We start from the raw sequence: 23,658 nt of genomic DNA, 5'->3' as shown, positions 1-23,658 counted from the left end.
ATGGCACACGCCTGCAATCCCAGTGACTTGGGAGCCTGAGACAAGAGGATGGCAAGTTTGAGGCCAGCCTGGGCAACTCAGCAAGACCCTGTCTCAAAATTTTTAAAAATGGCAGGGAGGGGGACATGGGGGGGACATAACTCAGGGTAAAACACCCTTGGGTTCTATCCCTATTACCAGGGGGTGAAAAACCCCACCGGAGGCTATTCCTCTTCTGTAAGAATTCTTCCTCTCTTTACAGCACATGTTTCACAGCTACCATCACCTTAATCCTCAAAAGCAAACTGTGAATTACAAGGCTTAGAAAGTATCCTGATTTAAACATGATAAAGTTATCTTTTCAATCTTAAAAACTAAGTCAAATACATTCAATAAAAGGAATTCTTAAAGGCAGTTGTTTTTCTTATTTGGTATTTCCTTCCCTTCCTATACAAGACTCAATTTTAAAAATATATGTTTATAGCCATCCTTTTAAACAATATACCCTGTCTTTTAAACAACATAGTATGCCCAGAAATGCAATTTATGTGATCCATATAGATCTGTGATCTGCCACATAGGAAGTAAAGAGGTTTTATCAATCTATTTATTTGTTATTCATAATTAAAAAAAAAAAAAAAAAGACTAGAAAACTGAGAATGTTTTTAATGAGTTTTGGGTAGACTGCTTGCAAGGATTCACTCTAAGGATCCATCATTGCAGGTTTCCTGAAAAGTAGTGTGCAAATAAAATACATGAACATAGGACCCTATTTTAAACACATTGGAAGTACCTGTGGGTAAGACGGGGTGGACAGGGAGAATGACAATGTTAACATGAATGTCTGTCAAGTAAAGTGATAACAAAAAAAAAAGACTCCTACTTAAGATACTACTGATATTTAAAGTGACCTAAATAAAACAGATTTTAAAATCATCTTTACCATTCACGTTGATCACTGACTTTGGCCCTTTACCAAGCAGACCCAACGAATCCACTTTTTAATGCTAAGTTTCAGTCATTGGCCCGAGTGTTGTGTTTGGATGAAAACGTTATCATGGATTTGCTCCCCTAATTTAAAAATCAATAATTTAAAAAATAATAAAGTTGGTCTCTTTTTCCACAAGTTTTCAAGTAATTAGTTCAAGTAAGCTTATTTACAGCTGCTACTGGTATATATGTGACTTATTTTAACCCACATTTTTTTCCCTTTAGAAATCAGTCTCCCTTGAAATGGGATACCACCTTTTCTTGTTTTTGTTTTTTTCCTTTTTTGGTCTTGAACCAGGTTTGTTTTAAATACTAAGTCAATTCAGTCATGTTTCTGCTTTATTGGGCAGATAAAGAGAAGAAACCAGCAAGTTATGTCCAAAGGCTGGGAAACGCCGAAATGCTTCCCAGCTGTCTGAAAAGATGTTGTACTTGAGGAAAACTCGGTGCTCCAAGCTGGTGGACAGGGTCACGTCCCTGCTCATGATGTAGATGCCGTCGTTGTGGAGAGCGCAAGTCAAGTTAAGCCCGGATTTGGATGTGTTCTCCTTGAGGTAGAGCCACTGCCGGGTGACAGTGTTGTAGGACTGCACAGTGAGCATGTCCTCGCTCTGGCTGCTCCTCCGGTTGGGCCCCAGTTCGTGGAGACACCCCCCCACAATGTAGATGGTCTCCTCCACAGACACCATCTGTTGCTTGCGAATGTGGACGTCACATGTTTCAAAGAGTGTCCAGATGTCTGAAGAGGGGCAGTACTGCAAAATGTTCATGTTTCGGTCTGAAACAGAAAGAAGCAAATGATGACAGCCACCAGCAACACCATGGACTGCCCAGGCCATACATAAATGTCTTCCTCCGTGTGCATGATTCCGTCACAAGGAGGAAAAACCCTTTCAGGAAAACAGGTTAGAGAAAGAGTTTTCCAAATGGCTGGGAAAAGATACATTTGGACTCATTCCCATCTACCTCCTGGAAATTCAATTCTACAATGAATATAACTTAAAATAAATGTATTCTTTAAGTATCATTCCTGGGAGATTGCAGTTCAGAGTTATTTAGGGGAAAAAAAAAAAGGCTTGGTATTTGAAAATCAATGGGTATGGCTTAGAAACCCTTAAACAGTGTTTTAAGTAGACTACTGGTAGAATTATTTGGTGAAAATAATTCAGAAAATATTTCAGAAAAATAGATTCATGCATTTATCTTCCTTGGGAGAGTAGTCTTGGAATCAGCCAGAGAAATGAGCAACTTTGATTTAAACACAGTCCCTCCTCACTGGTACCCTCACACCTTTGAACTACCAGGTCCAGTCAGTGCAGGGGAATCAAACCCAGGGCCTTACACCTAGGCAAGTGCTCTATCATTGAGCTGCATCCCCAGCCCTGAAGATCCTATTCTGGACAGCTGACCCTAAGAACACAAGTGGTAGCTCAGCAGTATCTTCAAGGACTGCCTAGAGCAAAGGACACAAAGTTACAAGTCAGGAGAAATGTAAGAAAGTCTCACCTCTGCCTTCTAACAAGCTACAGACTCACCTGGCTATTCTGTTTTCCAATTGTAACACAGGAGAAAAACTAAAAAAGGCCTACCCTCCCTGCCCACTTCTAATGGGATGGTTAGTTGTATGAATGAAATTATACTTGAAAGGCCTCTCTGGTATTATTTTTAATTAATAGTTATTTTCTTTAGGGAAAAATGTTGCTTCCTCTCCCTTTGAAAAGTGCCTGTGAAATTTAGAATATCTAGTTTTTCTTTTCTTGGTACTGGGGATTAAACCTAGGGGCACTCCACCACTGACCTACATTCCCAGCTAGCTAGCTAGCTTATTTATTTTTGCAGTGCTAGGAATTAAACCCAGGGCCTTATGGATGCTAGGCAAGTGCTGTACCTTTGAGCTGCATCCCCCGTCCCTCATCTTATTTTTGGAGACACAGTCTCACTCAATTACCCAGGCTGGCCCTTAACTTGCAAACCTGGGATTATAGGTGTGCACCAGGCCCAGCTTTTCTTTTCTTTTTTTTAAATCGTTTTTTTTTTTTTTTCTTTTCTCCTCTAGGAAAGAATAAGTGTAATATTTCAGCCTCAGAGGAAAGAGTATTCTGAATTATCAGAAAGAATGAACTTTTTCTTTGTTGTTAAACAAAAAACAAAAACTCGGAGTGGAGAGGGTAGATCAACTTGGGTACTGGTTCACTATTAAAGCATACAGCATTTCAATTGCTGTAGAAGCTGGTCAGAGAAGACAGCTCATTTTCTCAAGGGTTTGCCTCTTCCTTCAGCCCTTGCTCTCACAGCCACATCTGGTACAGTCAAAGAGCCTCCCAGGAGGGCATGCAGAGAGACCATGTCCTACATGGGCAACTCTATACTACAGAAATTCCAGAATTATTACAGCTTCAGGAAACTACCCCGATTAATACCTTTACTTATTTCATTTTACGGTAGCCCTTGTGGCAAAACCCTTTTAGAAGAGGGTCTGAGGGAGTTTGGTTACTCATCTGCTAAAAAGTACTCCTGACTTAGTAACCCGACTCTCCACTAAAGGAATAAAGGACTTATTCTAGTGACAGTTCCACCGATTTCTCAGTTCCAGGAATAAAGGTCTTTCCAGGTCTTCTGTAAAAGTTTTGTCCTCACTCAGCATACTCAGACTTTGCTAAGGTGATCTGAGTGGGTGGGATAATCCTTTAGTTTTTACTTTTAAACTTGATTTTGAAATTTCATAAATTATCTTTCCTCTGTGGTTGCTATGACTTTCTATTGAATTCTCATTTCTTTAGTGCTTGCCAAAGAATTAAAAATCAAATAGCTATTTTAAAGTCATGAATGATTATTTACTGAATTTTAAAAGTCTCACCTAACTTAAGTAGTAGACAGGCTAAGAAGCCAGCTTTAAGTTCTGATATATATATATTTTTTCCATAACAATTGGGATGACTGAACTACAGGGAATTATTATGAAGTGCTGGGAAAGCCCAAACAGAGGAGGAGGAGGAGGGCTTTGGAGTCCAAGTAACTTCCCTCTCAGCTTAAAAAACACATTTTCAAGCCTTACATAAATACCCATCCACCCACATCAGCTAACCCTCACATCATGGTCTTTGGCACTGGGAATCCAGGACAGAAATCAAGGTGGGTGGTCCAAGTGAAGAAGGCTCACTAGCAGAGGCTTGTGAAGCTACCAAACACACAAGAAGGGTTTTCCTTCTAAAGGACATTTGCTCAGCCAAGGTCATGGAAAAGCTAGGAAATCTACCAGCAGAGTACTCTTCAAGCAACCGTGCTGCCTGTCAGTACCCAGCAGTTCCCGGTACCCAGTAGCTCCCGGTGAGAAGAGAAGCCGAGGAGCATCAGGCCACAGATGCGTTTCACATTGCTCAATCTAGGGAGGAATCAGAATTCTTAGAAATGCTCATAGGTAAATAATGTGGCTGTTTACTCTCCTAAGAGAAAAGAGAGACAGAGACAGGAGTTTGGGGTTGGGGAGGCCATGGCTATCTGAGCATAGAAAGTTGATCACTGAAACCTAAAAGCCAATGTTGAGGGTAAAAGAAGTATCTGCTAAATCTCATATTTTTTCAATTATTTGCAAAGAAAAAACTGGCAATCACTTTCAGCAGATGGTCACTAAAGAGGAAATAGCTTCACAAGTGATGACAACATGGAGTGAAGAGAAAGGGGGGTGAAGCTGGGGATGCATCGTAGTGGTAGAACGCTTACCGAGCTTGCAGGAGGCCCTGGGTTCAACACCAGCAGAGCAAAGCAACAACAAAGGCTTACTGCTTCCAATGCACGCCATTGCCACTGCCTCTCCTTAAGTGTGTGAATACACATACCACATGTAGTAGGTTGAATGGTGGCCCCCAAATGATATATCTACCCACTAATCCTCAGAACCTGGGAGTATGTCCTTACTTGGAAAAAAAAGATCTTTGCAGATACAATTAAGTAACTTAAAATCATTCTGGATTACCCAGGTGGACCTTAAATCCAATAACTGCCCTTATAATAAAAAAGAAGACACACACAGATAACAAGCCCATGTGAAAATGTAGGCATTATGTGGCCACTAGCCAAGGAATAACAAAAGCGGAAAAAGAAAGGAAGAATTCTCCCCTAGAGTCATCGGAAGGAACAGGATCCTGCTGACACCCTGATTCTGCCTTCTGGTCTCCAGAACTGTGAAGAAATACATTTCTGTTGTTCTAGGCTCTCAAGTTTGTGCTAATTTGTTACAGCAGTCACAGGAAACTAACATTCAGCCCACCATCCTCCACACTGAATCAACGTTTTAGTAGTATGCTAGGAAGTGTTAATCAAAATATTCTGTCACCAAAAAAAAAAAAAAAAGTTAATCAAATGCTCAAAAAATCCTTGGCATTTAATTTCTCCCTCTAATATAAATCCCCCAAACAAGACATTTGGATGTGGTAAAAGAATTTTTATGTACCATAGTATCACAAGGATTTCTGTCCTTTATGAAGTTGCATATGGCTGCTTGTGGCCTAACAGGACCTTTTCATGCTTGTGATTAGCTTGAGTTAGAGAGCTCTGTTCTACCATAGGTTATTTCACTACATCAAATATAATGATAACTACTCGATCATGGCTAAAAGTCCTGTGTCCAGTTATACCTTCCTGTAAGTTTTGGAGTGTATACAAATAGATCAAATACAGAGAGAAATTTCCTTGGCCAAGAGATAATGTGGAGACAACTGCTTTAAGGAAGGTGGGTGGGCAAAGAGGTAACTGTTACCTGGGATGCTCCCTACCACGACAGCAGTGTAAAATCTGCTGGAAACATGTTTTATTTTCAAATTACTAATTATAAAATGACCTCCAAACCAAAGTAAAAATGGGGCTGGGGGTGCAGCTCAGTGGCACAGCACTGACCTACCACGTGCAAGGTCGTCAATTCAATTCCCAGTGCAAAAAATAAAAAAAGAAAAGAAAAGAAAAAAGAAAAATAAGAGAAAAAGAAAGAGGAGGAAGAGGAGGCAGGAAAGAGGAAAAATATATATATATATTGAACAGATTGAACAGTTTCAACAACAAAGGGATTCCCAAGAGTCAGGCGTGGTGGTGAATCCCTGTAGTCCTAGCTACTTAGGAGGCTGAGGTGGGAGGATCACTTGAGCCCAGGAGTTTGATACTAGCCTGAGCAATATAATGAGATCCAGTTCCAAAAAATGAAAAACACACATATACAGTTTAATAGCACAACCACCTCTTACTGATCAAGAAAGAATTCTCTAGTATTGATGCACCCCCATGACCAATGTGAACAATGATACAGAGCTGGGCTCTGGAACCCATACCTGATGTGCTTGTGCTCATGAAAGGAGCAAATGAAAGCACAGATCTGCAAGAAGGTGGCAGCAACTCAGTGCTGGGTGGGTGGACTGGGTGTGTTTGGCAGAAGGATGCTCAGTTAAAGCACCCTTGCAAAGACCTTCCCACCCAGAGAACAGTTGAGACCTAAGCCACCTCCACAAACCAGGTCCAGTCAGGTCACAGCTGACCACAAGGCTGGGTTTCCAGGAGCACAAAGAAAATATAATTTCTTCATAGTTCCCCTTACCCCATTGGACTTCCATGCTCACAGAAGGTCATCAGAGGTCCCTCCTGTCTAAACCACCCCTGCCATAAGGATTCTCTTTCCTTCAGATGTGTTAATATATAGTGTACAATGAATAAAATCATACTTGGCACTCCAAAGTTTCCTCTGGCACCCTCCTACCCTCTCCCGGCTACTGAAGCTTACACACAAAACCCTTCACTTACCTCTGGTGGTATATCCTCCAATGACATAAATTTTTCCCTTACACTCACACGCAGAGAACTCAGCCAGAGGATTTGGTAAGGGTGCCACAAAATTCCACGCATCCTGCTCAGGATTGTAACACTCAACATTAGAAACAGCCTGCCCACCGATGGCATAGAGTTTTGAATTAACAGCCACGAGTTTGAAGTTAGACCTGAAAAAGAGACAGAAGGGCCCATAAAGTCAGTTCTTCTGATCATGAAGTACAACGGTGGTGTGAACAGCTAAAGCAGAGTGTGGAAGCTGCTGGCCAGCTACAGAAAATTAGCTCTCCAAACTGGGGGCCATTCTGCCTGAGGACAGAGAAATGAGATGACTTCTTGTGTTTTACTCGTCCCTCAGATTCCAATCGGATGGCACTTTGTTCCAGCACTAGCAATTGAAGGCAAGCAGTGCAATATAACAAGTACTAATCTGGCTCAGCTTTAGGCCAGGAACTGAAGACACTTTATACACTGAAACAGATGATGCTCTAGGTCTACAGGTTTTACATCCATGGATTGAAAATATTTGGGGGGGAAAAAACTGCATTTGTACTAAACACATAGACTTCGTTTTCCTTGTCATTATTCCCTGAAAATGCACAACTATTTGCATAGTGTTTACATTGTATTAGGTATCATAAGTCATCAAGACTTGGTTTAAAGTATACAGGAAGATGTGCACGGGTTATATGCAGATATTGTGTCATTTTATATTAGGGACTTGAGCATCTACAGATTTTGGTATTTGACAGGGGTCCTGGAACTAATTTCCCATGGATGCTGGGAGATGACTATGCTTTTTTCCCAGGGCAGGAGTAAATGATAAAGGAGAAAAGCACCCACCCACCCCCTTGTCTTTCTCCCCTCAGAATAGTTATGTATTCTTCCTCCTGAGGGGGATGGCTCTATTGTAGGTAGATATGGGTGATGCCTACACAGATAGGCAGAGGCAAAGGTGGCTGGGGAGACCCCTTTACCACGAACATACTTGCTCAGTTTACTGGCCCACCTCCTCTACCACAGGGCATCTTATATATTGCTTCATAACATACAAATGAGGAGATGTACACACTGTGCTGATTAAAAATACTATGATCCAGTATTTTTTAGTATATTTATAAAAGTTAACAAATATATCAAAAAATGTGCCTTTATCATAATATTAAAAGAAAAAATAAGCCAGGCACAGTAGCACACGCCTGTAACCCCAGCAGCTCGAGGCTGAGACAGGAGGATAGCGAGTTCAAAGCCAGCCTCAGCAAAAGCGAGGCACTAAACAACTCAGTGAGACCATGTCTCTAAATAAAATACAAAATAGGACTGGGCTCAGTGGCAGAGTGCCCCTGAGTTCAATGCCCGGTATCCACCCTCAACCCCCCCCCCGAAAAAAAAGAAAAAAAAATAAACCGGTTTCAAGCTTCATATCCCACACTATACTCATAAGACTTAGACACTAGATAAATCTCATGACTTTTGAGTTGAAAAGTAAGATCAAATTAATTTGTTTCAATGTGCATATGGGGACTCATTAGTCCTCTGAAAGTCAGGAAGGATAGACATATGGGAGTGCTGAGTCAGTCAGCTGTGATGTGTGCACCGGTCACAAGTTCACAAGACTCTGAACAGGAACATGAAGCAACCAGAAAGGACCTGAGCCTAGTTTAAGCCCCAGCTCTGCTGACAGCCACCTAACTGAGCTTTGCCCAACCACTTCACATCCTCATCTCTAACGTGGGGATGATTTCCATCACAAGGCGGTCACAATGATTAAAACAAACAGTTTATCAGAAAGTAAGTACTGAGAGAGGGCTGGGGAGATAGCCCATAGAGTGACTCACAATGCATGAGGCCCTGGGTTCAATCCCCAGCACAGAAAAAATAAATAAATAAAAAGTACTGAGAGAAGACACTGTCATTTTACATTTTTAGTTTTCTGTTATGTGAAATAAAGATGCTAGGTCAAGTGAATTTTGAGGCCATACCTAACTCCAACACAAGGATTCTTCAAAAATAACAATATTCTAAGAAGGCATGGGACTACAAAATGAAAACAAACAAAATTACAAAAGAGAAGATCAAGAAGCAGCAATGAAGTAGCCTGAGCTTGGTCTCTGATAAGTGTTCAATAAACACTGAGTCCTCCTGAGATAGAAAAGACATTAAGGATGACCATGATGTTTATATTTGACACGTGTTTTCATTTAGTTTTATTTTGCAAATCAGAGGGTGAACAGAGTACTCTTCAACAAGAGCCCCAGACTGTCCATTCAGTCTCTCATGCCAACAGACTTCACCAGGGTGGCAGTGTCTGGGGGGTCCCTGATTCATGTTGCTTACCTTCCTTGCTGCCAATGGTCCTTAAAATCAACCAAGGTGCCCTCTCTGTGTGTGCAAATTTGGGGAGCCAAAGGAAGTAAAACTAGTAAATAAGCACTAAATTTTACCAGCCCTCAATTTGTTTTTGCTCCCCAAAGGTACACAGATAGTAAATTTTGTAAGATCAAAACAGTTTTTACTGTTCATCCAGCATAATCATTTGTCTTAAGAAAACAGGTAAGGGGCCTATTTTTTAGGCTGAATGACTAAGCAGTTAAAAGTAAACAAATCCATTTCTCTGGATCTCAACACGCTCACATTCGCCTGAAGAGAAAGACTTTTTCAGGTTGAATTTAAGATGAAACTGCCACCTAAGCATCACCCACTTCCTAAAGAGCCATACCATAGGCTCTAACCACTCCAGGCTTGCACAGAAAAAGCTTCCTGCTCAACAGCTTTGAGGCCTTAGGAAATCACCAAATCTCAGTTTATCTGTGCCTAGTTTTCCCACCTGAGAAGTGGGGATAAGAAGAGCACAGTGTCTGGCACTCAGTAAGGGCTGAAAAGGACAGCACTTGCAGAAAGATGTCACTCCCTGTTGGCATCCTAGGGGGTGCTTTTCTGTTTCCTAAGGCTGTGTTTCTTGAACTTGGAAAGGTTGGTTTCTTATTTGTCAACTGCAACAGTCACTGGCCAGGATATACTTGGAACTCTGTCAAGTGCTCTCTCATCTACAGATTCTTGCCATATGGTATCTCATTTCTAACTTCCCAAAGAAATACTTCTAGTCTTCAACCCCTGAAAGGTAAAGGTGTGCATCTAAGCTGTCAATCATTTTGATTCAGTTATCTTTTTGGTACTGGGGATTGAACCCAGGATGTTCTACCACTGAGCTACATTCCCAGCCTTTTCAATTTTTTATTTTGAAACAGGATCTCACAAAGTTGCCCAGGCTGGCCTCAAACTTGTGAACCTCCTGCCTTAGCCTCCTGAGTAGCTGGGATTACAAGCATGCACAACCATGACCGGCTTATCAATCACTTTTAAAAATTATCATTTCTACAGTGTTTTCTTCATACTGATCCCTAATATACCATGGTTAAAAGAAGAACTTTAAAACCAAATTACAAGTAATTTGCCACGGCTAAATACCTAATTCCCTTAATCAATAGAAATATATAAAAATGCAAATGAGAAAATTAGATAAGACAGCAATTTAATTTCTACTTCACTTATAAGAAGTAAAAAGCGGGCTGGGGATATAGCTCAGTTGGTAAAGTGCTCGCCTCGCAGGCACAAGGTCCTGGGTTCAATCCCCATCACCACAAAAAAAAAAAAAAAATAGTAAAAAGCTGGTTGGGGATATAGCTCAGTTGGGAGACTGCTTGTCTCACAGGCACAAGGCCCTGGGCTCAATTCCCAGCACCACAAACAAACAAACAAAAAGAAATAAAAAACTCTTTAGGGCCACATATGGTGGTACATGCCTACAATCCCAACTAACGTGGGAGGCTGAGGAGGAAGGATCACAAGCTCAAGGCCAGATGAGACAACATGGTGAGGCCCTTTTTCAAAACAAAGTTTTTAAAAAGTTTAGGATGTAGCTCAATGCTCAAGGCCCTGGGTTCAATCACCAGTACTGCAAAACAAATGAAAATACAATAAAAAGAAAACTCCTTAGGGTTGCACCACAATCCCCAGCACCAATTAAAAAAACAAAAGCAAACTCTTCAAATCCTCACACAACCTGAAACATGCTAAATCTAGTGCACAGATATCAATGATTAATATAAAACCACAGGTAGGCAGGGTGCCAAGAAATCTGAACTGCTTAGAATCTAGCCTTGTGACCACGCGGAGGTTAATTCAACTCACTGAGCTTCAGTTTCCTCTTTGGGTAAAAGGGGTGGTTAACAGGATCTCTCTCACAGAGATGGCGTGAGGTGAAGTATGAAGTGACACCTGTGGTAGTAACCACACTACCTGACCCAGAGCAAGATCAGGAAATGTAAACCACCATGACGACTTATTTCACAGAGAAGTTTGTTATTGCAAGAGTCAAAATTTGAGTGAAAAGCTAGGATCCTCTCCCAACTACGCAGAAGATGACCATTTAGTGTGCAGACCATCCAGCCCTTTTGTCCTACCTTTCTCCTTCCTCTGTCTGCTATTTCCCTAGGTAGTAACCTCCCCCAGTGGTAGGAAGGGTAGAAAGGGAAAGGCTGGAAAATAGAAATAGTCATTTTTGCAACCTAAGACCACCTCTGAGAAATTCAAAAGCAAAAACACAAAGAGCAATTTGTACTTTTGGTTAAAATGAAATGTGGAGGGATACATAGGCAATTCTTTTCTTTGCACTATTGCTGGCTCCACTGCAACAATCACCATAAAGGACAAAACTTGTCAAAAACTTGACATTTTGCTGGGCGTGGTGGTGCACACCTGTAATCCCAGTGACTGGGAGGCTGAGGCAGGAGGATCTCAAGTTCAAAGGCAGCCTCAACAACTTACCAAGGCCCTAAGCAACTTGGCAAGATCGAGCCTCTAAAAAAATATTTTTCAAAGGGTTGGGGATGTGGCTCAGTGGTTAAGTGCCCCTTAGTTCCATCCCTGATTTAAAAAAAGAAAAATTTCTAGAAATGCCCTGAAAACATTTAAGCTTTGGCTATGAGGATAAGGGACACTTTGGGAAACATTAGGGCTGACCACTGTGATCCCCTCTCTGCTGGGGACAAGTGTTTGTGAAGTCTGTCCCCAGACTTGCTGTACTCACTTCCAGCAGGAAGACATACCCAAAGCTTCATGTTCAGAGCAAAAGTTCAGGGTAGTGAACTCTTCCACTGGAGATGACTTTGGAAATACAGAACACTAATGATCCTCCTGCTTTAACAGTGGCCAGTTCCTGCAAGTTATTGCTAATTAAAGTGAGGAGGGAAAGCAATTTTGTGGTCACACAAGCTTTTACATGTGAAGAGCTATATCCTGAAGACTCCTGAGATCAAATTCCTGTTCAGACAATAAGGCAGTGTTGCACACCTGGACTTCAAAGAGGCCTCTCAAAGATGCTGTGTGCTCGTACTGTCATTTTCAATCAAGTGGGCACAGTGTTTGATGTTTCCTTCTTACCCACTGCTGGTCACACAGCACCATGTTCTGCAGGGTGCAAAGGGCTATATAAAAATCTTTCAATCCTGTTGCTAAAGATTCTGGTTCAGTTCCCAGGGTAAGCATGCCACTCTGAATTTGACCCCTTCATCAAAGTAAAAGTCAGTATGAACACATCCCAAAGGCAGTCACTACCAAAAGTGAATCAAGGTAGATGTGAAATATTGTGTAGTCAGAGGCCAAAATCTGTCTTTCTCACTCAAGGTTCCAAGTTTCTTCCAGAGAAGAATCTGTTCTGAATGTATTATCCAGGAATAATCAATCCCCTTCCAGGTTTTATTTTCACTTGTCTCATCATGCAAATTCAATTATAAATTCACTGAGGGCAGAGAACCATAAAGGTCTGTTTCCGTGTGTCCAATAGTGGCTGGGAAAGTGCCGTGATGAAACTGAGACTCACATGATGACATTTTAAAAAGCAGTACAGTACTACAAAAAGCACTACACTTTACATCTTGAAAGGAAATTTTTTTTTAAATACAGGGAAAATGTTTTTTGCAATGAAGATGACCACTGCAGCTGGGCATGGTGGCACACAGCTGTAATCCCAGACTTGGGAGGCTGAGGCAGAAGGATCTCAAGTTTGAGGCCAACCTGGGCAAGTTAGCAAGATTCTGTTGGGCTAGGGATGAAGCTCTGTGGTAAAGTACCCTGGCTTCAGTCCCCAGGACACCAAAAAATAAATAGATAAGTAAATAAATAAATAGATAGATAGATAAATAAATAAAAGAAAGGAGGAGGAGGAGGAGGAGGAAGAAGAAGAGGAGGTCACTGTAAGTCCATATGCCAAAACTTTTAAACAATTTAAATGGTTACAATTCTTCAAAGGACACTTTACATTTTGATTACTGTCCTTAATTACACACTCTTAACAATTTACTTTTCTGCACCTCATGTACTGCTTCTGTAATACAGTCCTTGCTGAAGAATAAGCGAGACAATACATGCAAAGCAGTAGGAACAGTATCTAGTGCAGAGTTTGGTTAAATCTGATCTATTGTTATTTTTTGGCTACTCTAAATATAATGAGTGTAACAAGGTAAAAGTGTCCATCGTTACATTTTAAAGGTAGAATATAAAATTACATTCTCTTCTTCTGTTATGATAATGTAAAAAAAATCACACAATTAAAAAAATATGTATTTTAAGCACCTTTTATTCATTGCATACCATGTTTGAAGTAGCAGTGTACACACAAGCATTGAATAAGTCATACTCCTGAATCAGGAGAATCAGACAACATAAATAGACTTCAAGGTAGAGAGTCATGAGTTGTTAAGATGAACACAGGGTAGGAACACTTAGCCCAATTAAGATTCAGGAAGAAACTCCTAATTCAGATAAGGTCAGACTTATATCGTAGTATGAGGGAGATTTTTTTTTTTTAAGGTACAAAAACAAGTATAGCATCATTAACCACAAGTATAATGGGAAAAGTATGTAGAAAAAATTACACATTACCTAAGAATTACCCTAAACAAAAAAAATTTAAAAAAAAAAAAGCAGACTATATGAAGATAAAGGAAACCTTTTCTAAAGGACCAAGAGAACCAAATACATGAAGAAACAATTTTTCTAGCTATAAGCTATAGCAGTCTCCCTTTATCCTACAGGGATATTTTCCAAGACCCCCACAGTATGCCTGAAGCCACAGACAATACCAAACCCTGTAATTAATGCCTTTTCCATTTTAACTAAGCACTTATCACACACTATGGCTATAACTTTTAGTTTTGGGTACAACAGCAAAACTAGCATGAACTTCTTTTTCTTCTCAATTTCACAAACAGATTTATTCTTACTATAGATCTTAGCAACCTCAGCATTCACTCTTTTCTCTTCCCTTTTAAATAGAGAACATCAATCTCTTCCTTTAAAGGAGGAATCTTAGAGTTTCTCTGTAGCATATCCCAATTGTAACACTATTCTTACATAGTGAGGCCATTATTAAGTTTAAAAAAGTTACTTAAACACAAGCACTGCAATACCAAGACAGCTGATAACTACTAAATGACTATGGTAACTAATGGGTGGGTAGTATATACAATGTGGATACATTGGACAAAGGGATGATTCACGTCCTATGCAGGAAGGGGCAGGATGGTGTGAGATTTCATCATTCTACCCAGAATGACATGCAATTTAAACTTAAAATTATTTCCAGAATTTTCTATTTAACATCTTCAGACCAATGGTCACTAAAACCAGGGACATCCAAACCTCTGATAAAGGCGAACTTACTATGAATAAAACTATTAATTCTCCTCTAATCTATAAATACCATGTAATTCCAATCAAAATTCCTATAAGACGTGACAAGCTGACTCTAAAAATTTATCTGAAAGAGGAAATAAGCAAAAAATAGTGTGTTCCTCAGCTTTATGTAGCTGCAACCAAAATATCCAACAAGACCAACTCAGAGTGGGGAAAAGTTTATTTGGGGTTAATAGTTTCAGAGGTTCTGTTCAAGGTTGGCTGACTCCATTGCTTTGGGTCCAAGGTGAGGCAGAACATCAGGGCTGAGGGTGGTATAGAGGTAAGGGTCACTTCATGGAGGCCAGGAAGCAGAGAAAGAGAACGGAAGGGGCCAAAGGGAAGATGAACTCTTCCAGGGCAAGTCCTCAGTGATCCACCTCCTCCAGTCTTGCCCCATGGTAGTAAGATGTTCTCTCCAAAGGGCTTGGGCAGTCCTGCTCATTTGACCTAACTGGTTGCAGCACTCATGGCTTCTCTTACCTGGCACTCTCTGCAGACAGCAGCTTTGCTTGGCAGACAGAGCACGTCACAGGCATCTCTTAATGCCTTGGGTCTACATTCCAGCTTTGGTTTCATTTTCATAGCTTTGTACACCACCCTCTTAGGGGCAGCCCACAGGAATTCTGACCCTGCCCCGGCTACATTTTGCCTGGCCTCCCAGGCAGGCCTTTCTTTGAAATCTCAGTTGAAGTCTCTGTGAGCCCCTAACTCAAGCACCCTGCATTCCTGCAGAACTAGTACAAGGACAGTGCCAGGTCTACTGCCAGCTTGACCAGGAACTGAGTCCTGTGACAGCACAGCTGAGCAACCTCTGAGTATCTAGGCAGCTGAGTACAGTGCAACAACTTTGTAGGCCTCCCTGGGTGAGAAGGGTACTCCTAAGGTCTCTTCTTAAAGGAACCTTTACCTTTACACCTTTGAGCCTGTGATGGGTGTGGCTTTCTTACTAATTCCTGAGAATGCCACAAGGTATCTTTCCTATTGCCTCTGTGCATCACTTAGCATCATTTTAGAGGTTATAATCTCTTCAAAACTACACTTTCCTTGGCCCCAGTTTTACAGAGTTTTCTGGTCAAACTGCAAGTTTTTAAGATCCTTCTGTTCTGCTTCTTTTCTCCCAATTCTCACAGCAAACGTGCCTAAAAGCCAATGGCAATATTCATGCCATCACCTGAATGCTCAGGTTAATCAGTCCATTACCTTTAAATGTGGCCTCACATGAACTCTCAGGACATGGGCAATATGTAGATGAGTTCTTTGCCAGAATATAACACAAATGGTCTCTAATCCAATTCCCAACAGAATCCATTTCCCTCTAAAACCTCATAAGCACAGCCTTTACAGTTTGCATTCCTATCAGCATTCAGGTCTTTTCGGTTCTCACCAGAATCCACCCATTACACTCCAATTACAACATTCTACGGCTTCTCCAGCTGGCATCTTCAAACTTTCTAAACTCCTCCCTCAACCAGTTCCAAAGGTTTCTGAACCACATGGACAGGTTAGTCACAGCCACAAACCCACTTCTCAGTACCAATTTCTCTATTAGTCAGCTTTACATTGCTATGACCAAAATACCCAAGACCAAATTAGAGGAGGAAAAGTTTATTTGGGGTTCATGGTTTCAGAGGTTCAGTACATGGTTAACAGACTCCATCACTTTAATCGCAAGGTAAGGCAGCACATCATGGTAAAAGGGTGGTTGCGAGGAAAGTGCTTCACCCCAAGGAGGAAGCAGAGATAGAGTGGGGAAGGGGCCAAAGATAGATGAACTCTTCTAGCAAACACTCTCTATGACCCATTTCCTCCAGTCATGCCCACCTGCCTACAGCTACCACTCATCCCATTCCAATTAGGATGGACTGATTAGGTTATGGTTCTCATAATTTAATCATGAGCTTTGGCCGGGGCAGGTGGGGGGAAGAGGACAACACCTCATATTCAAACCATAGCAAATAGTAAGGAGAATTAAAACAGAAAAGAGGTTTCAGTTCCACCAGACAATAAAATATGTTAACAAGCTACTTTAATTTAAAAATATATCATCAATAAAGCAATGATCCATCTACCAAACTGGAAACACCTTTTATGAAAATAAGGCCCAAACAGATTCAGGTCTAAATGCAAAAAGTCCATGTCATAAGATAAAACATGATACAGATGAGTTTGTATATTTTAGCTGCAGAAGACTTTCCTTTGCAAAATACAAAACTAAAGGATATACATGACAAATCCAACTTCAAAAATATTAAAATTTCTTCATGTAAGAAGACATTACAAATCTGAAGTCTACGACTGATGGCTCACAGGTTAATGTTGGGCTGCATTTTATATGCTCTACAAGGTTTTTATTGTTGATTGTTTTATAAACAAACAAATTGCCAACATTTAAAACTTGGGCTATTTGAATGTGTAGCAATACCATTTCCTCACTTTCACTTGGAAATAACCAGTTGTGACTAAGGATGGAGCCCACTTTTCTGCGGACACTAGCTCTATGGTTCATCAAAACTCCCACCCGTCACTCTATTCATTGACTTCACTTCCCTGGCCACTTTGGGACTTCATTTTTGAACTGTATGGAAAAAATAAAGGCATGGTGAAATATCTGCAATATTACCTAAAACATAAGAGAAATATACATATATATACATATATATATATGGATAAGAAAAATGAATATGAAGAAGATAAGCCAATTTTTAAAACACAGCAATGATCATTTACTTACAAAAGAAGCACAAATATCCAATAAACATATGAAAAAGAAAGTCTCTTCTAATCAGGGAAAACCACACCAGTATCTTTGTCTATTAGACTGGGGGTGGGGGGAGATGATAATATCTCATCTTGGCAAGAATCTGTGAAACTGGCATGTTCAAATGCTATTGATTGGAGAGAACATTAGAATATTTTTTATAGGCAATTTGTCAGGAGCTGCCAATATTTAAAATGTGCATAAACTTTACTTTGCCCCTCCTACCCAGGGATTTTAAGATTTTGGCATGTGGAATTAACTCACATGCATCTCCTTGATAAATATATACTTGGAAGTTCAGTTCAATTTTGCTTATAATGGCAAATGAAAGTGACCTAAATGTTCATGAATAAGGGAAAGGTTAATTACACTAAGGTATATCCACAAGCTGGAATGCTACACAAGGCAGTGGTAAATCTGACACAGAAAAAAACTCAGTGTACTGTTAAGTGGAAATAATAATTAGCATAATCAAATAATTTTAGAGTAAAAATAAATATGTATAAAGTGCTATACACCCTGATGATAAATATACTATATAGTTACACATAACTACTAAGTGACTATAAGTGACTAATGGGTGGGTAGTACATACAGTATGGATACACTGCACAAAAGGATTATTCATGTTCCAGGCAAATTCAGGAATACACATACATGTTTTCCCCATTGTTAACTATTATCAATATATAAGTAAATACATGTTTACATACTTATAGTACAAAAATATAATATACGTCTATAGTTACTTTTTTTCCACTCTAAAGTTTTTCCAATCATTTGTAGTTTTTTTTTTTTTTTTTTTTTTTGGTAGTGGGAATTGAACGAGAGGCATTTTAGCACTGGGTCACATCCCCAGTTCTTTATATTTTTTGAGATCAAGTCTCACTAGGTTGCTTAGAGCCTCACTTAGTTACTGAGGCTAGCCTTGAACTTGCAATCCTCCTGCCTCCACCTCCTGAATCACTCATTTGTAGTTTTTCCACATGTACTTGTACATAATATTTTTCTTCCAAGTGGACAGAAAGGGTATTCCTAATAATAATAATAAAGGCTGCCAAATATCCATGAAGAAAAGTTTGTGAAGTGTAATATTAGTGCTGTAGAGCTAAGGATGGCATAATGAGTATAACTAGATTCAGCTGGAGACATATAGAGAGAGGTGATAGAGAACTTGAGTTTTCCACCCCTACTGAGCATCGCCCATAGCTACCAAATGTTCTTTTATTGCTTCAATTAAGGCTCTTAAAATTGGGTTGGGAGGTGTAGCTCAGTGCCCTGCATTCCATCCCCACTACAACATAAATAAATAAATAAATAAATGAACATTACTGTAATCTCAGCTACTCAGGTGGCTCTCAAATTTGAGGACAGCCTGGGCAATACAGGAAGAACCCATGTCAAAAATAAATAAAGAGGGCTGGGGAGATAGCTCAGCTGGTAGAGTGCTTGCCTTGCAAGCACAAGGCCCTGAGTTCAATCCCCAGTACTGCAAAAAAAATAAATAAAAATATATATATAAATAAATAAATAAATAAATAAAGCTTTTAAAAACTGTTTAAAAATAACACATCTAAAACCAAACTGTAAATATCTCAATGATGGGAACAATGCCTTAAAAAGAGGCTAAATTAAGATGTGCCAGTCTGGAAATACTTCCTCTAGGAGGAAGGAGTAGGAGTGATAGTCTTTCTGCTTCTTTATTTTGTTTAGCTTTCTATAACTGCCCAATGTTTATCACCAGGTAAACAAGCACCCTTTCCAAAATAAATTTTATATTATGGTAGAAATATATCCAGTGTTCCCCCAAGTCCCTGACATACGGGGACCCTCAAGTATATATATAATGGATGTCCTATTACTGTTAAAACTTTCTTTTCCTGTCTACAAGTTCCCTAATTTCTTGCTCCACATGTCAGGCAGGAACCACAGTGATGCTTGAGAGGCAACAGGTAGCCTGGAAGAAAGGTATTCCTGTTCTTTCCTGGGTCACACTGATTCTTCTTTCCACATCTGAATGGTGAGTTCTGAAGCATCCTGGGCCCTGCCATATCTTATTTCCTAATACTTCTTCCTTTTATTGTCCTTTGCTCTTATTTTTGTCTTTCTTTCCTGGCTTCTTTCCCTACCTCCCCTCACACCACCACCCCCAAGTTTCTCCTTTTTGAGTCCATTCTTCAAGTTCTCCCATGTTCTTGGTGGGAGGGATCTGCAGAATGGGAAAGGAGACGGCTGGGGTGGATGGAAATACACTTGGCACCCTATATCTGCAGGTGCTGCATCTATAGACTTAACTAACTGTGGGTAGAAAATATCTGGGGGTGGGAGTACTTCATCTCTACTGAACATGAACAGACTATCTTGTCATTATTCCCTAAACAATATGGCATAATAACTATTTACATAGCACTTACCCTGTGTTAGGTATTATAAGCATTTGAGAAATTATTTAAGGAATAATGGAGAATGTGCATAGGTTATATGTAAGTACTGTTGCCAATTAAAAGGGACTTGAGTATCCACACACTTTGGTATCTGAGGGAGTCCTGGAACCAATCCCCTACAGATACCAGATACCAAGGGACCTTTTAAGTGGACTGTGTTCCAATTCTGCAGTTGACCACTGCCAGTTGGTCAATGTTTTGGGTCAATGATGATGGTTGTCTCGGAAGGAAAGAAGAAGTAAAAGAAAGGGAAAAGAAGAAAGGCAATCCTATATAGTACATATTTATAACTCCCTAAAAAGGATCTTCTCATCCCAGTATGGAAAGCTTCAAAGTCATTGACAACAAAAATCTCCCAAAGTCAGTGTGTCAGAAATTACTGTTCAGTGTGTCATTATAATCAGGATCAGATGCTAGATAACAAAAATTTTAAAAAATGAAAGAGCAGTTTTAAAGTATCCTGGGAAACCACATCATCTTTCCACTAGGAGAGAGGCAAAGAAAGCAGTTTGAACTAAAGGCACAATACCTGCAAGAAAATCACTCAGCTAGTTGACCTCACTGAGGTCTCTTCTTCCTTGTAAGTTCTCAGTTCATTGGGAACTTTGCCAGAGTCAAGGCCAGCAGCACTCCTGAAGATGTCATTCCCACCTCAGCGCACCCTCTGTGGCTGCCCAGTAAACACTGGGGAATGAATGAACAAACACGCGAATGAAGAGAAAGCAGCAGCCTCTGCTGGGGACGCTTACCTCTTTTGGTTCATGGAGGCCACCTGGAGCCACTCGTTGGTGCTAGGGTTGTAGGAATGCGCTGCGGAGATCTCCTGGCTAGTGATTCTGTACCCGCCCACTATGAAGAGGTAGTTGTCCAGGATGGCCGACCCATAACCTCTGACATTCACCAGATCGGGAGGAAGGTTATTGGCCAGCGGGAACCAACGCTCAGTCATCTCCTCATACCTGAGCATGGACGGAGGCTCTCCCTGGTAGGGATGAGGGGCCAGGGGTCCCCCCAGGAAGTCCCCCAGGGCCACAAGGACAGGAGTCCCAGTCATTCGGGCCTCCCTCAGCCTCTGCTTCAGGCTGATGTCCCCTGGAGCTTGGGGAGGAGACACTAGGAGGTGGAACTGGGGTTTGCACAGCACCTCGTGGAAGTGGACGACCATGAAGCGCAGGCAGGCCTCCTGCAGGTCTGGAAGCCCGTACACCTGCGCCAGGCGGTACATTTCCAGGCAGTTGTTGAGTCGCACTTGGGACAGCAGCAGCTGCAGTAGGGAAGTGACCTGTAGGAAGGAGGCCGCTTCCACCAGCTCAGACAGCAGGCTCACCTCGTCCATGTCCTCCTCCTCCTCCAGCCCTCCGCCCTTCTCCCCGCGCGGGCCCAGGAGCCAGCCTTCGCGGGCCCCGCCAGCGTTGATGAAGTCCAGCACCAGCCGCAGGCCCGGCGCGCTGAGGCCGCGCAGCTGCTGCACCTCCGGGCCGCCGGCTTCCTGACTCAGGGCCTCGCGCATGCCGGAGCGGTAGAGGGCGCGGAAGTAGTCGCTCTGCTCGATGAGCTTCCTCTTGCTCACAGGGTAGCAGCGGTCCTCCAGGCGGATCTGCACCATCTCCTCCGCCGACATGGCTGGGGCCCCGGGGGTCGGGGGACTCCCCGCCAGCTCTGCGCCTCGCCTCCCCGCCCCCACGCGCTCGTCGGGTTCCGGGTAGGGCGCGCCGAGGGATGGCGGCCCGGCCCGAGCAGGAGGCAATGGGCCGCCCGCTCCCGCGCTCGGCCAGCCTCTAGGGCAGTCCCTCCTCCTGGTGTCCGCGGCGGCGGCTCAGCCTGGTTCCCTCAAGGCGACCGCCCTGCCCTTCTGTTCTCTCTCAGCACCAAAAAAGGCCTGGCTTGCCCTGCGCCGGGCGTCGTAGCTCGGGTTCTCCCTGGCGGCGTCAAGCGGGTGGGGAATCCCAACCCCCAGCCTTCAGCCTCCTCCCACGCCGCCCTTCTCACTTCCGCCGGCGGGACCCCTGCAGCCGGCGAGACTTGCCGGCTGGATCCGGCTTTCGGGCAGAACTGCAGAGCTGCAGGCCTCGGACGCCTGGGCTGCCGACGCGCCAGTGGCAGAGGAAGGAGGGCGCGCGTCCCCTCGGCTTCCCCGCCCGCCTGGGCGCACAGGCTCCGCCGCCTGCCAGGGGCTGCGGAGATGCTCGCGGGGTACCGATGGGGCAGGGAGCCTGTAGTAAGCCAGAATGTGTTTCTGTTCCATGTTGCTTTACAAGGGCGAAAGAAAAGGAAAGGAACAGGGAAGGAAAGGGATGGAGGGAATCGCGGGTCCAGAGAATGAAAACGACATCAAATCCGAGGTCACTGCTCATTTGGCCCAATTGGCATCATGGTCTGAGAGGCACATAAGTCATCCCTGGACGTTGGCACCAGGGTCGTATGTTTGTCGTGAAGAAGCCACCTTGCAGAAGGTCCAGGAAGATTGGCCCCAGGTTCTGCAGGGTTCTGCTCCTGAGGTGCCCAGTGCACGGGTCGAACAGGGTGGAGAGCAGAGGACAGCGCATTTGCTCTTGGGCCTTTTGTCTTTTCTATGTTATTAAAAGAAAGTTGGAAGTACAACTCAGCAAATAAAGATCGTGTGCCTTCTATTTTTAAATCATGCTAACAATTTCCTGCTTCAGTTTGCTTGAGCTAGCCATTACGAATGTTACCTTTGGGTCGTTTATGCTCACGTCTGCCTACGGAAGTGACTTTTTCTTGCCACCCCCTTCCCTACATACCCATACCCTGGTGGACTGAAGACTGTTAGGGGTGACCAATTATTTCCCATCTTCCAGAACATGGTCATAAGAAGCCTTACTCCAAAGAATAGGAAGGACCTTGCGTTGCTTATGAGACATGAATTTATCCTAGAAGAGGATAGAGAAAAATAATGTTAGATTTGGGTATTACTTTGGATTAAGCTTCTGTACTAGGCCCCAACTGACAGGCAAAAAATCAAAATGGAGTCAGGGTGAAGTTCTGTGTCACCAAGTTGAAACTAATCTGTTTTTCTGACCTTCCAAGAAATCAGGATTAGAATGATAACATCCAGATTTCCCAAACCTGTTTGAGTTGTCATAATTCTTACACACAAGAGGTAACCTAAAATAGCCTGATGTCAATTAGCCAGCATTTTTTTCTGGTGTTCTCTCTCCCTGTCCCTGCTTTTCAGAGTAACTTTGAAGTGATCGATCTGCCTTTTGTTTTTGCTTCCGCTTTCTTCAAGCCCTTCTATCTATAAAACCAGCTTCCTTTGCTCCTGCCATGGGAACACTTATTCTAATTTATGGTATGAAATATTGCCCGATTCTAAAATTGAAAATCAAGCCTATTAAGATCTTTGCATTGTTGTACTCCCCTTTGATCATATGTTAAATAAATTTATAGGATGCCATTGGTTTGGACAGCTCCTGCACTAGGGCCCAAAGTCCAAACCAAAATGCACACGCTCATGCTGAAGTTCCACCTCACCAAGCCCACACTAAGTTATTCAGCTGATCTCAGTAGAGTTGTCTATCTCAGGAGAGAGAAGAGACATATCTCCAAATAGGCCAGTTGTAGCTGGCATAATGAGGAAGCACCCCCTGCATTCACCTTTACAAGAAAAATAACTGAATTACCTGTCCATTTTTGGTTCTCTGATTCTGCTTTCCTCAGTCCTTTTCTGACCATGAAACAGACCTCCTTTGCTTGGTTAATACGGAACAGGCATTGTGTTTTATTGAGCAAGATGTTGCCTGGTTCTAGAATTGAAAATAAAACCCAATTAATGTATTTAAATTTGTTGTAATTTTTTTTTCTTTAGACAAAATACAGAAGGAAGGGTAAGGATTACAAGGGAGCAATTTGTGCTCACATATTTATTATGGGAAAAAAATCTTGAAAACCTCCCCAGAACAAGATTTCAGAACTAATTGT

At 42.0% G+C, this 23,658-nt stretch overlaps 1 protein-coding gene across 1 annotated transcript; it reads right to left on the bottom strand.

Annotated features, from left to right (window-relative positions):
• Positions 1–622: 622 nt before the first annotated feature.
• On the bottom strand, positions 623–21,763 carry Klhl42 (kelch like family member 42). The gene is made up of 3 exons (XM_047551109.1): positions 20,466–21,763; positions 6,754–6,947; positions 623–1,747 (listed from the first exon to the last, which is right to left on the bottom strand). Exons 1-3 carry the CDS (start codon positions 21,335–21,337, stop codon positions 1,296–1,298), a joined length of 1,518 nt encoding a protein of 505 aa, XP_047407065.1. The 5' UTR covers positions 21,338–21,763; the 3' UTR covers positions 623–1,295.
• Positions 21,764–23,658: the final 1,895 nt, after the last annotated feature.

Source organism: Sciurus carolinensis, chromosome 4 (genome assembly GCF_902686445.1).
Source record: "Sciurus carolinensis chromosome 4, mSciCar1.2, whole genome shotgun sequence".
NCBI classification, from domain to species: Eukaryota; Metazoa; Chordata; class Mammalia; order Rodentia; family Sciuridae; genus Sciurus; species Sciurus carolinensis.
Note: the sequence above shows the minus strand (reverse complement) of the source record. Positions and strands in the feature narration are given on the sequence as shown.